Source organism: Penicillium mononematosum (assembly GCF_028829835.1).
Source record: "Penicillium mononematosum strain IBT 11891 chromosome Unknown utg000005l:1.0-9366267.0:1.0-9372171.0, whole genome shotgun sequence".
NCBI classification, from domain to species: domain Eukaryota; kingdom Fungi; phylum Ascomycota; class Eurotiomycetes; order Eurotiales; family Aspergillaceae; genus Penicillium; species Penicillium mononematosum.
Window position 1 is genome coordinate 6,789,383 of NW_026643275.1, and position 15,338 is coordinate 6,804,720.

Genomic DNA, 15,338 nt, shown 5'->3' on the forward strand with positions numbered 1-15,338 from the left:
GGGGATCCACTTGGTCAAGTTATCTGATCCGTTTCTTCTCCGGAGAATCATATAAAGCCTTTTTCCCTGCTTTTTTTCTTTCTTCCTTGGAGGATTTGAACCTTGGAAGCTCTCCCCTGAAGCTCTTGGATTTCCCTTTTCGGCTGTATATACATACCCTTTTTTTTAACCTTCTACCTTTCACCTTAAATCTCTTGAATCGTCATGGAGCCAGTTACCCGCAAGTCGGAGCTCTCCTTCCTCAACGACATGGTGCCACGCACCCAACCCCAGTCAGGTCGGTCGCTGTTGCGACCCACTGGTGCTGACGAGATGCACGATCTGCTCTGTGTTGGATTCGGCCCAGCTTCGCTCGCCGTTGCCATTGCTCTGAACGATGCTATGGACCCCACCCTCGGTGCCTCGAAGGACCTCAACTTCAAACCCAAGGTTTGCTTCCTGGAGAAGCAGAACCAGTTCGCCTGGCACTCCGGTATGCTGGTCCCGGGCTCGCGTATGCAGATCTCCTTCATGAAGGATCTTGCTACTATGCGCGATCCCCGCAGCAGCTTTACTTTCCTCAATTACCTACACCACAAGAAGCGTCTCATCCACTTCACCAATTTGGGCACTTTCCTACCCGCCCGTGTTGAGTTCGAGGATTACATGCGCTGGTGTGCCCTGCGCTTTGATAATGTTGTCAACTACGGCGAGGAGGTTGTCGAGGTTGTCCCGGTCCCACCAATGCCCGTGGTGTTGTCGACTTCTTCACCGTAGTCTCGCGCAACACTGGTACTGGCGAGATTTCCTCCCGCAACTCCCGCAAGGTCGTCATTGCGCTCGGTGGTAAGGCTAAGATGCCTCCTGGTTTCCCCCAGGATCCCCGCATCATGCACTCCTCCAAGTACTGCACTCACCTGCCCCAAATGCTGAATGATGAGATGGCCCCTTACAATATTGCCGTCGTCGGCAGTGGCCAAAGTGCCGCTGAGATCTACCACGATTTGCACCGCCGTTACCCCAACTCGCGCACCACCCTCATCCTCCGTGATACCGCTCTGCGTCCTAGTGATGACTCGCCCTTGTACGTTTCCTCAAAAAGAATAATTGCGGAGCCCGTACCATAACCCAAGGCTAACCTTTCTTTTTTTCACCCTTTCTAGTGTGAACGAAATCTTCAACCCCGAGCGCGTAGACAAGTTCTACGAGATGAGCGCCGAAGAACGCAAGAAGCGCATCGCTACCGAAAAAGCCACCAACTACAGCGTGGTTCGTCTGGAGCTGATCGAGTCCATCTACAACGACATGTACCTGCAGCGAGTGGAGAACCCGGACGAGACACAATGGCAACAGCGCATCCTTGCAGAGACCAAGATCGCCCGGATCGAGCACCACGACCCATCAAACCGCATGCGCATCCACGTCAAGTCGGTCAAGAATGAGAGCGAAGGCAAGGAAGTGTTGGATGTCGATGCGCTGATGGTCGCAACGGGCTACCTCCGCGACGCGCATGAAGAACTCCTTCAGAACGTGCGCAGCTTGCGGCCCGCCGGCGCGTCAGGCTGGAACCCCAGCCGGGATTACCGTGTTTCGCTCGACGGTGCCAAGGTCAGTACCCAGGCTGGTATCTGGCTGCAGGGTTGCAACGAGCAGACCCACGGTCTGAGTGATTCTTTGCTGTCGGTGCTGGCTGTGCGGGGCGGCGAGATTGTGAGCTCCGTATTTGCGGATCAGCTGGCTGGTGCTCCCTTGGTGCAGGACACCCGGGTGCGTGCTATGCTGTGAAAAGGTGTGAAACAAAATGTGACATCCTCGTTTCGTGTCTCGGGTTTACTTCCATGGTTTGGGAAGTGGGCCGAGATTTTGAAAATATGTCCGAGATAGCTCTCGATGATTCCCCTTCGCTATTCTGTTCAACATTTAGACATGTGTATTTAGATTTTTTTTTCTCTCTCTCTGTTCGCGTTAATGATGAGCTTGTTTACCATATTTCTTAAATTCCTTTTTTTCCTCTCTCAAGTCTACAAGACTACCGATCGGCCCAGATCTTAGGATAATCTTAAGTACCGAAGTGTGTCCAGGTGTCCCCGACCTCCTAAGTGGAGTACGTAGAATCGTCCGATCGGAAGTTGTACGGTAAAAAAAAAAAACAGAAGTCACTTTCTAAGGTTCCTTGGCAAGTGCGGGACATTAGAAAATTGAAATCTAAAAAAAAATCGCGCGAAACTTGTCAAGCTGCTGATCGATGTCGATCCTAATTCTAGATGTCTGCCTGTTACTAGTATGCTGTGATAATTTTCTACTCTTATACCATATACAATATAGGTTATCAATTTGCTTCTCTGACTTACCTACATATGTAGGTATTTCCCCAAACCATCCCATTGTGAAGAATCACATCAAATCAGATAAAGGCAAGTGGGTCCTGCATGGATCAGATAACTCGAAATTTTTTATCTGATCGACTTCCAAGGTTGACTTGGGGGGACTTGGCGGCTTTTGCTTTTTTCTTTTCTTTTCTTTTCTTTTTTCTTTGGTATTCATGTTAATACATTGCTTTTTCCAATTGCATTGGGCTTGACCGTAACTTTTCTTTTCTCCATACAATTCGTAGTTCCCCAATTCCGCACTAAGTAAAAGTGGCTTCCTGGAGCTCCATCACCTGCCTAGTCGAGTCTTTAGCGAGATGGAGCCCGCATACGCACTGTTATGGCTCGGTATTTTTTAAACTTGTAAATTTGTAAATCTTAAATCTGTAATTTTATTCGGAAACCGCGCTTCCATACTATGCATCGTACGATGGACAATCTGAAATATATAAAAAGATAATTATAGTAAACGGAGTAGATCCTGCATCCCTTTCCCTTGAAGAAATTAGCATAAATTGTCTAGTTTCGTATAGTACAGACTGTATTCTGCCAAAGTCCCGTAACATCCATGCACATGGCTCGTGTTTGTCCCCATAGGTCCAGAGGCTGGGCCGGTACCCGAGAGATTAGATCTCCTATTTCCAACTGAGTTTCGGCGTTCTCTTCGGCGATATCGGATGTACCCAGAGTGGAAACTGCTGCTCCGTATGTACTTATCTGATGTCTTGTGGTTCGTTTCCCTACGGAGTACCTCGGTAGGTGTCAGATTGGGGTTCTGTAATTCGGACCTGTTTCCGGCTCCAGTATTGAAAGCCGTTGGATGGACCCTATATCATGTACTAACATTGTATATATTGCCTGTTCTGTATGTCTCTAGGCAAGTTTAGGGAGGTGACAGCCCTAGCACACTATGTTGCATACAGTGCTAGTAATCAGCCAAGAAATCGTTGGCAACCTAACTTGTAATCGTTGACCGCTACAATATTAGAAAGTCCAGAACGAGATCAGGCCACACTGGACCTTCGGCGATCAAACATTCCTTTTCCCTGAAAGGCTGCAGCCCGGCAACCAAGGTTGCACATCCGGAGTCACTACTGCCGTCATCCCCGTGCCAGGATCTCAAGCTGCAGAAGTACCTAGGTCGTGTGCGCTGGCATATGCACCCCCAGAGCTCCCATGCAGGTACGTCTTATGCTCGCGTAATGCGTAATGTAAAGCGTAACCCCGGTCATTACATATGTACATATGTACCTAGACCTAGGCCCAGTTGGACGCACCAATCGGCCCTTTCGGATGGGATAGGACTGCCCTCCCTAGATAGGTATCTTTCCAGAAACACCGATGGAAAGTCGGAACTCGGCCCTTATGCAGCGTGTTGGTGGTTAGCTGCAGAGCCACTGCATGGCCAAGGGAAACCATATATCTTATCTGATGCGCGTGTGAAAATGCGGGAATTCGAGGTTACCTATGTAGGTAAAGAGCCTTGGACAGTAAGTGGGTTGTCATATATACCGGACAGGCACTAGAGTCAAGGACTTCCTTGTTCCTGTTGTTGTCCAAGAGTCATCTCCCATAATATTATAGTAAAATAAATCATTAATGTCTGACGTCAACTGTACAGGTTCCTTCTAAATGCAAAATGCAAACATTTGCTCGTGCCACGTGCCCCAATAATGCAACACCGCGCTGATTTGCATAATAAAAACACAGAGTAGAAGGATATCAATGCAGGATCTGGAAAAAAAACAACAAATGCAAATACGCTCAGATCTCGGATCACCTTACACCATGCGTTCGGGGTCCTCGCTAGCAACGCTGCGGTAACCAGGTCCGTCACTGGACCGGTTGCCAGTGTGCATGCGCATTGGGGTTTCATACATATCGTGATAGTTGATCACCTCGCCGCCGAGCATCGCCGCCCCAGTCTGGCGCTTGCCAAAGAGCGGAGCCGGGTCACACCAAAAGTCGCGGCAGTTGGTGACGACACCGCGGGAGAAGGGGTTTCGGGGCCGGGCCGTCTGAGGTCCGTCGCGGAGACCGTCCTTGGCGGTTGTCCAAAAAGCGTCGATTCCGAGGAGAGATGACCATTGCTTGATGCAGCCGGTTTTGCGTCGGTGTGGGGGAGGGCCGCGAAGGGCCGGGTTGGGTCCTTGTCCGGAGGCCGAAAGACCAGCAGCTTCCATTGACGTGGTCCCGGCAGTCATGGCCGAGGCAAAGGCTTGGGAGCTTGGGTAGGATCGGTCGATGTGGTGGCCTCGCATGTTCTCGTAGGTTGTCTGGTTGCGAGAGATCTGGACGAGCTGGACAGCACACAGCATGGTGACCCAGACCAGCTGGAGAGTGATCCACACATTAAGAATCAGGGTGAAGGGGTCGCGAGAGGCATAGTCACACAATGTGTCGTTGATGACATTGCAGGTGGCATTGGTAGGAGCGGGTAGAGAATTGATGTCTGCATCCTGTTAGTTGACTGATCCTAGGCAATATTTTCCCTTGCCACTAGTACTCACAGGCAATAGTTAGCTGCACAAACATAATGATGCCAACTTCGAGGGAGATTATATAAAGAACAAAATGGCGGAGATTGTTCGATCCGACGCAGTTATGAATCCACGGGCAATGGCTATTTGAGCATTAGTGATCAGATCAATAGAAATATTATCATGGCACATACTGATCGTGTTTTGCAACGCAGCGCCCACAACGTCGACAGTGTCTGCTCCGGAGGGGCTTCCTTGTCATACATGGAATGCAGAAATTCTCTTCGTCGAACTTCCACTGGTCGAACAGTTCCTTAACAATCTCTCTCTGCTGATTCCTGCTGGTCACTTTCGGAACGTAGCCGGGATCCTGGACCATGGAAAAGATGTAGAAATAAGAAGTCGAGCAAAAGAAGACCGCGAACAAGATGTTCAGAATCGGCGACGATGAGTAAGTTGCCGGCAGCACCTTGAAAACATAGCGGAAGCCAACCCAGAACAACGTGCCTGCAAAGACACCAGCTAGATACGGTGTTTTCTGCAGAACGCGATATTCCATAGGCCCCTTGTTCGCAAATTGTTGTGCGACATACTGCATCCCGAAGACTGTCACTAACACGAGGGGCACAGCAACGAAGATCGCCAGGTTACTGAGCATCCAGATGGCAACCAGGATAATCAAGAAAGGCCAGAGGAAGAAGAACTTGGTCATCATGCTCTTGTTGCGTACGAAGCTTGAAAGGCCCAGAGGCACCACTTTTTGGGTGCCATCAGGTTCAAAGCCGCGTTCGTTGAGCGAGCGGTACCAAATCCGCAGAGTGTTCATCTCCTGAGCCACAGTCGCAGGAGATTTTCCATCGCGGGTCTTTGCAAAACGGTCGGTGCCATATTCAAGCAACTTCAGGACACAGGGCATTGAGCCCTTAACCAGCGCCCAATGAAGCGGTGTCAAGCCACCTTCGTCCACGGCGTTTGCATTGGCACCCCATCGTAGGAACAAGTCCACACATGCAGGATACCCCTTGTACGCAGCCCACATCAGCCCAGTATGCCCTTGTTGGTCAACAACGTCCACGGGGATCTCCTGGTGTAGAAGCAGCACGAGTAGGAAAGCGTTGCCATCGATGGTCGCAAGGTGTAGGATATTGTATCCTTGGACGTCCGTCAGAAGAGGATCCGCTCCATTCTGGAGCAGTAAGTTTACAATATAATAATGACACCGTTGGGCAGCCCACATGGCTGGTGTTGCCACCGATTCTCCTCCTTTGGCGTTGACGTCGGCTCCGGAGTCGATCAGGAATCTACACATCGCATATTGATTGTTGATTGCCGCCCACTAGAAAAAGAGAATGCGGTCAGTAAACAGAGCCCTTGTTATATGTTGCGCTGGGTTTTTACGAACATGCAGCGGTGTGATCCCCTCCTCGTCGCGGTGGTTCGCGGTGAACTTTTTGGCCGTGAACAGTTTCTGCATAGTGCCAATCTCCCCCATCCGAGCCAACTGCATAATATCCTCCCCCAGAGGAATTGAACCTTTGGGGGGATCAGGGCGCAAGCTCTTCATCTCGACATCGTTCGGAGTGGATGAACCGTTGCTATTCGAGGCAGAGGTGGAACCGGACGTCTGGTCAGGGCTGGGGTCCCCGGATTCTGGAGAGGTTTTGGCAGACATTTCGGGTCTACTGTTGAATATGTATCGAATGTCAGTCGGCTGGAAAGGAGACTCGATTCGAGGACTAGATTGTTTTCGGTAGTCTAAAGGAACATTGCGGTTCGGTCGCCGGCGCACTTGGAATTATTTTCAAAGCGCAACTCGGAAGGGGTAAATGGTCAGAGGTAGATATGTAAAATAGGTAAACAGATTGATGAAGAGGGTAAGGTTGAAAAGGCGGACTCGGATTTGCGGAGACGCTGATCGAGAGACACGTCGCCCTGGAGCCCTGGAGGTATACCTAGGTACACTTAAGACTGTGCCTTCTGTACTTCACTCCGTATACTTGTATACTCGTATACTCGAAGTTGAAATAGATTGAATAAATTCTATTTCTAATTTGATTTTTTAACTCGTATGTCGAATTGCTCCTTTTCCAAGGTTTTTTGCCCTGATTACTCAGCCACAGGCAGCCGCATTTTTGGTTCTCGGCCTCTCATCTGCCGATCTTTATATCCTCGTTATACTCCGTCTACCTACGGAGCATAACTATGTATACTACTTATGTATACAGCCGTTGTTGCTTCTTTCAATATCCATGTCTTACTTTTACACTTAACAGTCTAGGCTCGGTTATATTCTGCAGTTGTTTTATTGACCTATAAAAAAAAGTTAGAAATCAATGATTACCGGCATGCGCAAGTCGGACCATGCTCTGAGATGCGGTTCATACGAGTCCACAAGCCAAAAAGAAGTGCAGCTCTACCGTCATCCGGTCCTTGAGACCCAATCTGCCATCTACGTTCTTCATCCTTGGCCATGCGCTCGAAATCCTGCGCATACTTGTCCTCTTCGCAATGGCCGTCAAAGAGTGAGTCGTCCTACCTGCATAGCCAGCATATTGAACATCTTCATGACTGTGACAGGGAGCTGCCCGTCCCTGATAGTGACCTGCTCAGCAACTTCCACAATAATATTTGAGAGGTTGTGGCACCGGCCTGAAAAACAGCTGCAAGTCAGCTCGTTGGGATCGTCTAGAAGCCCCGTCCAGCCAGAGAGTCTGTGGGATATACTGTGAAGCTCTGTTTGGATTGTAGTGACGTCCTGACCTGAGATTTCCCCGGCAGAAAGTCCCTGGAGATATACGACGAAACCTTTTCGTGAGTTGGCGAAAAATTCTCGCGAGGCCTGCATAGTCGGTGCATCCATAGTGATGGTTGATGGTTAGCGTAGGGGATTCTTACTTATGTGAGTACATGTATTAGTGGTAAAGGCGTCCGAATAGAAATATTTGGTCAGATAGTTCGAGTCGATGGCGATGTATTTCAAGACCCTGAGGAATGAACCTTTTTATACTCGAATTCAACCTTTGTTGGCTTCTAAACCGAAATGTCCTTTGTCCGTAGACAAAACAAGGGGTGAAATATATATATATAAAAGGCCCAAAGAAACAATCAGAAGTTGTTTCAAAGCCATATCAATGGTCTTATCTTTTTAATTGGGCTTATATGTTAAGAGGACTTGGCTAAAGACGGGCCTCATATGCTTGCACAATATGTTATTTCTCGTGTAAGTTGTGCATAATATAGCTAAGTGATATCAAAGCCAGGGTATTATATCTGTATAAATAAATATCATACCCAATAACTATGTTGCCCAAATAGAAATTAGAAAAATATACTTCGTACCAAGGAGATTGTTGTCAAAGGACTTTGAAGTTGGAGCTCCACTTTCGAAGCTCCTTGTTTATCCTCCGCATCGCAACCCCTCAAAACAACAATGGAAGACACTTTGACCGACAAGCTCATATCGATTCTCAAGGATCGAGATCTCCCAGTCAAGCAGGAGGTGGTTGAGTCATTTGAGGATGACAGGAATGTGCAATGGGTGTCCAAGCATCTCCGCCCTGACACCCTGCTATCAAAAGATGAGCTCGCGTTGTACGTCTCATTTGTACAATCACCAGACAGAACTAACCGGAGACAGATACCTCAAGCTGGAAAGCTCTGGCGCTCTTCAGCCTATTCTCAACAACCCCGACTTCGGTGCAACACGGCCTGTCCTCGAAGACGAACTCCGCGACGCGATCGAGTCCCTCGAAGCCTCAACGGCAGCAATTCAGAAACAGACTGAGACTTTGAAGTTCCAATGTGCAAGCATCAATAAGCAATTGGGCCTGGAAAATGATATTGAGCAACAGCGGAGCCGGGATATCGCTCGGCTGCATAAGAAACATGAAGCGGGGAGGCACACTACTACCATGGCGGTAGGGACATGGCCGCCACAGAAAGTTGTCGCGTGTTGCTGATTCTGATTCTGTATAGGCAACTGAGCTTGCCGATGTGTTGGAGGCCGGTTTTAGGTCCGCGACCGACAAGTCAGGCGCGGAAAGCAAAAGAATACTCGCTTCTCTATCTACCCGGTTAAAACAGGACGACAAGGCGCTGGCGAGCCTAGAAACGCTCATGTCCAGTATCAAGTATCGTGGGAATGATGCATCTACGGTCAAGCGCACAAGCCATCTTAGTGCGATGTTATCAGACTACGTGGCGGAGGAAATACACTACCGTCTCGATCGACTATACCTGGAAACAATCCACGCAGGCGGCTCAAGCTCCGACGCTATGGATGGGATGACGAGCACTGCCCTCGAGGAAGAACTAGAGTCTCTGTATCCAGAGATCGAGATCTTGGCAGAGATGTCGACCAGGCAGCAGTTCCATGAGCCCATCCTCCGTGAACTCCAGAATGAGCATGATAAGCTGCGAATGGCATCGCAGGAGAAACTAGAACAGGTACGAGGCTCTGGCTCGGTAGTGCCATTGATCAGCAATGAACTAATTCATACTGTTCTAGGCACTCGACATGTTGATCGAGATGACTTTGTCAAAGCAAGATCTCACGAACCAACTCGGGGTCCGGGAGTCGTCCTCGGAACTGTTAGAACAGCTAGCCGCGTTATACCAATCCGAAGCAGGCAGCGAACTCGTTACACAGCCATCATCCCGACGGGAATCTCTGCGACGCCGATCGTTACAGCCAGGCATCCTTCTCGCTCGCACGGCCACTGCACCTGTAGTTGCCCAACCATCACTCGAAAGACTTTTGAGGCGTGTTGGTATACCACCAGAATCAATTCTCCACCCGCGCGAGGATGGAGGGGTTGATGACCTCCATGAGAAGCGATATCATATTTCCGAAACACTTCATAACCTCGATATAGGGGTGAATGCTCCTCTGATGACTTGTTTGGCCCCATTGGATAATGCATCCCAGCTTCTTCGTTGCTCATTGCACGCCAACTCTCACTATGAAACATCACTGCGCGATCCTTCAGAGGTGGCAGCGCTCTCGGGCCTCGAGAAAGAACTCACGAGTCTTCAAAATGGGGTCCAGAGGCTCAACTTGGATGTTCTCCACCAGCGTGATTGTAATCAGGATAGATTAATTGAGAGGTGGACATAGGAATTGTGGCGAAGTCTTTGCTGCCCAAGCGCTTTTTTTTTCCCTGTGTCTCTCATGGTTCTATTGTTTCTATGGATCTACACGTCCATGCATGAAATTTTGTCTGATGTTGCAGTCGAAGATGTTAATGGTTGGCTCTTAATCGCCGTTGGTTGTTTTAGCGCCCAAAGTGGCACGGACGCTGATTTGACGCTCAGGTGTGGCTGAAGTCCTTCTTGGCCTTAATACTCCTGAATAATGTTGCGCAGTGAATATTTCAGGCAGTGCCAGGTACTGCATAGGGCATTGGATACTATTCTCCGAAAAGTTGCTGGTACACGCTATGGGCACTAACAGGTGCTACGTTGTTCGCCTTTCACCGGCTCTTCAACGCCTGACTTGGGAAGAGTACCCCTGCTCATAATACTATATCACTTCTTGATATACCCTCATTTTGGAGATGAAACTCCAACATGGACATTTTCTGGTGTGATGGAAGAAGTTGAACCTGCGATTTGGTCAGGCCGTTGGTCTTCAAGGCCGCTGACTCGTTGAACTGCGCCCTGGTGACCTCAGGTTTGTATGAGCCATTACCTTTTTTGAACGAGAGAGAATATTGAATATCAACATTTAATAACTTCATTATAGGTCTCCTCTTCTCCTCCATTCGACATGTTGCCTTCAAATCCCTGTTCATTGTCGAGAGCCCGAATATAAAATCGAGTCGATATCTCGCCATATTGCTCTTTGTTTTCATACCACAAAGGCCTTGCTTTATCAAGTCTTCTTTGTTTCAAGCCAAGTATACCAATACTTCTCTATCTTTATCCTTTGAAAGGGATCTGGTTTGCCATTGTTCACATGTCTTCTTACGCATGCTTTGCCCGGCATTTCACCCGTCCGGCTGTGTCTGAGGTTTGTCGAGTTTCATTGTTTATCTCTCCATGTTCCTTCAATAGCTCCCTTGTTCAAGTGTATCTTTGTTTCACCATGCATTGTTCAAGGATCGTTTATTATCATTCCAATTGCCCTCGAGTCTATTCCATCGAGTATCAATAACAAGAAACTAACGAGAAGATAGCAAACACGTCGACGCACATACCTACACTCGACAGAGATGAGGCCCCGGCCCTCCTATTCGGTTTACAGGTCAGAACCTGTTCACGGGTCCCGGTATGCACCGCCAGCCCATGAACCGCCCCCCAGGCTCTTTGTGGTTGATCCTCCTGACTATGAAATGGCCGCTAATTTTGCTAGAAGGAGGTATGACTCCGTCAGAGTGTCAGTCGATGTCGAAACACGGCAGCCCCGGCGACCGGCACCTTATTCGTACACACGTCTATCCGTGGACGTGGAGACACGTCAACCCCGCCGAACGCATAAGAACGTTCGGTTCGACGACGATGTCAACTACGAAATCAGATACCCGGCACAGGGTTCGTCGGGGGCCCGGTCCTGGAGTACCCGGGACTCTGGTATTCGGTACGAGACTAGAGTACCAAGTGCAATCTACAGTGGTGTACGTGGGATGTCGTGCTCGGGTCGGCGTGTCCTTGGACATCGCGGACGGGATGCATGCCCCTGGTTCTAGGAGCATTTTGGTTGCTACAGCCGCGCTAGGTTGGTGACCCAGCATATCGACGCAGATATTCGTGGATGGAACCGCTCCCCTGGTTGTCGATGCTGTTTTCCGTCCACTTTCAGCAGACTAGGGGATTAGGAGGCAAAAAGGTCGAAACAAGCCCAGTCTAAACCCCTCTGCTACCGGGATCGGAGTTTAGAGGCTTCCTTTTTATCTTTATCTGGAGTGTTAGGAGTTTTGTTTTGTTTTCTGGTGCCAAGTTGTACATTTTGTATGTGCTTTCAAGTTGTATATAGTTCATCCATACAGAGCCAAGGCCAAGGTCACATGTGGCAACTTTCTTATCTCCCCTTCTCATTCTGCTTCGATCTTACTCCTGTACTTAATGTACTTATTGATTTCAAAGTGATTCAAAATATTCAATTCTATTTTCACTCACATATTCGGATCCAAGGTAAGTTTAATTTTTTTTAGAACTTGATCGGCTCTCATTCCATATAGAACCCAAAACAACTTACTCTCGCCCCGCTATACAACTCGAAGACCCCGTCAATACCGCCTCAGGTCCTCTACCTCGTAATCGAGCCCAAGATCTCGCCACAAATTTAGCACAAGTCCCAACAGAGGCCAGAAACCAGTCATTGGAAAATGAGATACCCAGCCGGGGAGCCATCCACCTCAAGGTCCAGGTGCGCTCTACTCGCAACCCCCTACCAAGCCCGCGCCTGCGCGTGGCAGTGAAAGAACAAATTATCCACACGCGCACACCATGGCCACCGCCGTAACACAAACCACAACCGTGTCCGTGTCCCAAGACACGAATTCCAACCAAAACACAAACCCCGCGCCAACCATGCTGAAACTCGGCTCGCCGCTGGATAATATTGACCGTCACCAGCCCGCCAACGACCCTGATTCGTCGCAGACCCCCGCCGTGTTTGATATTTCGCCCGAGGCTGCATTACACTTGCTCTGTTTGAATATTGAGCGGCTAGGCGCTTACTATGCTCAGAAACCTGTCGGCACCGATGAGCTGCATGCGCATGGCTCCACACCTATGGGTTACGATACCCCTGCTGAGGGCGAGGTGAAAACTGTCGGGTTGCATGTTAAGGACTCGGATAATCCTGTCGACCCGGTGAGGGCGACGGAAGAGGCCATTCAGATGGCTATCCTGGCGAAAAAGTTTCTGTCAAAGAAGGTGCCGCCAATTCCATTGAACGAGTATCTGCTTCGTTTACATAGGTACTGTCCTATGTCTACGGCGGTCTATCTCGCAGCTAGCGTGTATATATCTAAGATGACACTGGTCGAGAATGTGTTAATGGTCTTGCCGAAGAATATGCACAGGCTTGTGCTTGCTGGTGTTTGGGTTGCTTCGAAGGCTCTAGAGGACTTGAGCTATCCGCATAGCCGGGTTGCGAAGGTCGGTGGAGTCAGTGAGCAAGAATTGTCGAAACTCGAGATCAGCTTTTGTTTCCTGGCGGACTTTGAGCTGCGTGTTGATGCGCAGATGTTGATGAAAGAAGCCCTGCGCCCTCACACTACCCTGGAATAGCATTCCAGTCGGATCATACTATATTTTTTTTGTCTCATATGAGGTCATCTTACATTATGTGGCCTTATCTGACTAGCTAGGTGCTGTCTGGTATTCAGACAGTTATTTACCCTGACCATCTATGGAGCTTTAGTCCACCCCATCAAACCGCTCAAAACACCAACCATGAGTGATATACAGTATGCAATATATTCGCGAACCATGCACGCTTAAAAACACTACCCGACGTAAGACTGGTTCGTCGAGGTTACGTGCACTGCAGGATAGTACCAAGTGCAAACAGCGATGATGAAGTAAACCAGAACACAAAGAGCACCTTCAAGGTAATTGGACTTGCCGTCACGCAAGAAATTCCCCACGACCAGAATCGAAAGCACCAGGAGGACAACCATGAAGATCTCGAAGTTCAACCCCATATCCTTGCCCATACCCCAGCCAACAATGACAGTGAGCGGGGCATTCAGCAGTGCTGTTTGGATCGAAGGGGCCAGGCAGTGGAAGAGTGCAAAGTTGATCTGGTTGTCCCAGGCTTCGTCGATGGCCGTGAGGTGCTCGGCGGCCTTTTCCACCAGAGGGACGAGAATCAAACCGAGGAAATTATCCGAGACGCCGCGCTCCACGATATACTCGATTTCTTGGACTAGGAAGACAGCGGACATGCAGACGCAGGTCAGGGAAATGGCGATGGCAACGAAGCATTCTATCATTGTGAGTTTTGCTCTCGCAGCTTCTTCGTGTCGGTCTTCGTCGTGGTGTTCGTCTTTCTCTAGAATTTCATCGAACATGGAGTTGTGGCTGCGAAGGTTGAAGAAAAGGAATCTATCGAGTGTTAGTGGTTAAATTATAGGCTAGGGCCTAGGCCACTCACATCAAAAAAGCTACGAGAAGGATCACCGCGCTGGCACGGCTAATCGTCAAGACAGATTCGTTCAACTGCACCAGAGTGAAGTGTGCATTGACGCTTCCACGAAGTGCGGAGTAGAATGCACTTGGGATCAACAGACCGAAACCCGCGACAAGGAGCAATCCAGTACCAACTTCGCTGACGGCCTCGTGGAAGGTCTGCTCATGACGTTTGATACCGCCGACAAAGAAACACATGCCCAAGCAAAGCAGGAGATTGGCCATGATGGAACCGAGGATAGCGGCCTGGATGACAGGGATCAGATCCGAGTGTTCGGTCCGGCCATGGTTATACAACAAAACCATAAACAGCACGAGTTCCACCACTGCGCCCAAAGTTGTTTCCACGATGATGCCTATCATCTTCGGCAACTTTTTGGCTAGCTCTCCGCCAGCAAAGCCGAGCAGGTTTGCTGAAGGCACCATGGCGATGTAATTGAGACTGAAGACCCAGACGTGAAGATCGGGTCGCGCAAAATGCATGACAATCGCGGCGGGAACAAATGGCCAGAGGATATTCACGACCATTGAAAGCGTACAGACACTCCTAAAGCATACCTTGAGGAGATGCCACGGGTGGATGCCACTTCGACCGCTCTCTCCAGCTGTGTCCACGCGAAATAAGGCCCATGCTCGCTTGGAAGTGGAGTTGGTAGGCAATATCGAGTTCTGCGAGGGCTTCTCCTGGACAGTCTTGGGCTGGTCACCCCCACGGAGACGGAGGTCCTGTGAATGTGTTGACCTGATTGAGCCCATTTTTCACCAACAACTATTCCGTATAGACCGGGCAGTATCGGAGAGCTCGGGGAGGTTGAAGTACACACAAAGTACCAGAGACAAAATCAGAAGAGGATAGGGATGGATCTCGATAGATGCCAGAAGGAAACACAGCACAACACAGCACAAGAAAATAAAAAGAACTGTACAACATAGGCTGGGCCGCAATTTCACTATATAAAGGAGACAAATAAAAAACAACATGCCCAGTGCGCTGGCACTGGACAGAGCCAATCAGCCCTCGAATGTTTCAATATGCATAACTAGGAGGTCTTGGCGCAGCCACAATGGAACTGTGTTCCACGATGCTTCTCCTGTGAAGATCGTCTCCTTCGTGTTGCGATTTGGCTCAAGAAGCGAGGGGGGAAAGGATATGAACGAGTTGACGAGTGGTACTGCCATACTCGACTTCCACAATCCAACACTCTCTTCAGATTATCGTTTTGTGTCCATAAATACCTCGGTATTCAAATATTCACCGTCTCAGGGGATGAAACGCTAAGCGTGTGGAGAATAGCCATTGCACAGCCACGATCTTGGCTGTGGACGGAGTACTCCGTGGAGATGTCTCTCAAGGGAAATAACCCAGTCAAAT

General features: G+C 49.2%; 5 protein-coding genes across 5 annotated transcripts; 3 read left to right on the forward strand and 2 right to left on the reverse strand.

Annotated features, from left to right (window-relative positions):
* Positions 1 to 204: 204 nt before the first annotated feature.
* N7519_010742 (uncharacterized protein) lies at positions 205 to 1,764 on the forward strand (the record flags this gene model as incomplete). The annotated part of the gene is made up of 3 exons (XM_057297515.1): positions 205 to 732; positions 783 to 1,063; positions 1,143 to 1,764. The coding sequence occupies 3 exons, from the start codon at positions 205 to 207 to the stop codon at positions 1,762 to 1,764; spliced, it is 1,431 nt and encodes a 476-aa protein (XP_057145397.1).
* A 2,365-nt stretch (positions 1,765 to 4,129) lies between these two features.
* On the reverse strand, positions 4,130 to 6,500 carry N7519_010743 (ankyrin repeat domain-containing DHHC palmitoyltransferase family protein; the record flags this gene model as incomplete). Its single annotated transcript, XM_057297516.1, has 4 exons — positions 4,130 to 4,800; positions 4,859 to 4,971; positions 5,023 to 6,164; positions 6,231 to 6,500. 4 exons carry the CDS (start codon positions 6,498 to 6,500, stop codon positions 4,130 to 4,132), a joined length of 2,196 nt encoding a protein of 731 aa, XP_057145398.1.
* A 1,758-nt stretch (positions 6,501 to 8,258) lies between these two features.
* On the forward strand, positions 8,259 to 9,944 carry N7519_010744 (uncharacterized protein; the record flags this gene model as incomplete). Its single annotated transcript, XM_057297517.1, has 4 exons — positions 8,259 to 8,419; positions 8,466 to 8,745; positions 8,804 to 9,274; positions 9,336 to 9,944. 4 exons carry the CDS (start codon positions 8,259 to 8,261, stop codon positions 9,942 to 9,944), a joined length of 1,521 nt encoding a protein of 506 aa, XP_057145399.1.
* Positions 9,945 to 12,274: 2,330 nt separating this feature from the next.
* N7519_010745 (putative cyclin-dependent protein kinase complex component) lies at positions 12,275 to 13,063 on the forward strand (the record flags this gene model as incomplete). The annotated part of the gene is made up of 1 exon (XM_057297518.1): positions 12,275 to 13,063. One exon carries the CDS (start codon positions 12,275 to 12,277, stop codon positions 13,061 to 13,063), a length of 789 nt encoding a protein of 262 aa, XP_057145400.1.
* Positions 13,064 to 13,281: 218 nt separating this feature from the next.
* N7519_010746 (hydrogen/calcium exchanger domain-containing protein) lies at positions 13,282 to 14,722 on the reverse strand (the record flags this gene model as incomplete). The annotated part of the gene is made up of 2 exons (XM_057297519.1): positions 13,282 to 13,882; positions 13,932 to 14,722. 2 exons carry the CDS (start codon positions 14,720 to 14,722, stop codon positions 13,282 to 13,284), a joined length of 1,392 nt encoding a protein of 463 aa, XP_057145401.1.
* Between the last annotated feature and the right edge of the window lie 616 nt (positions 14,723 to 15,338).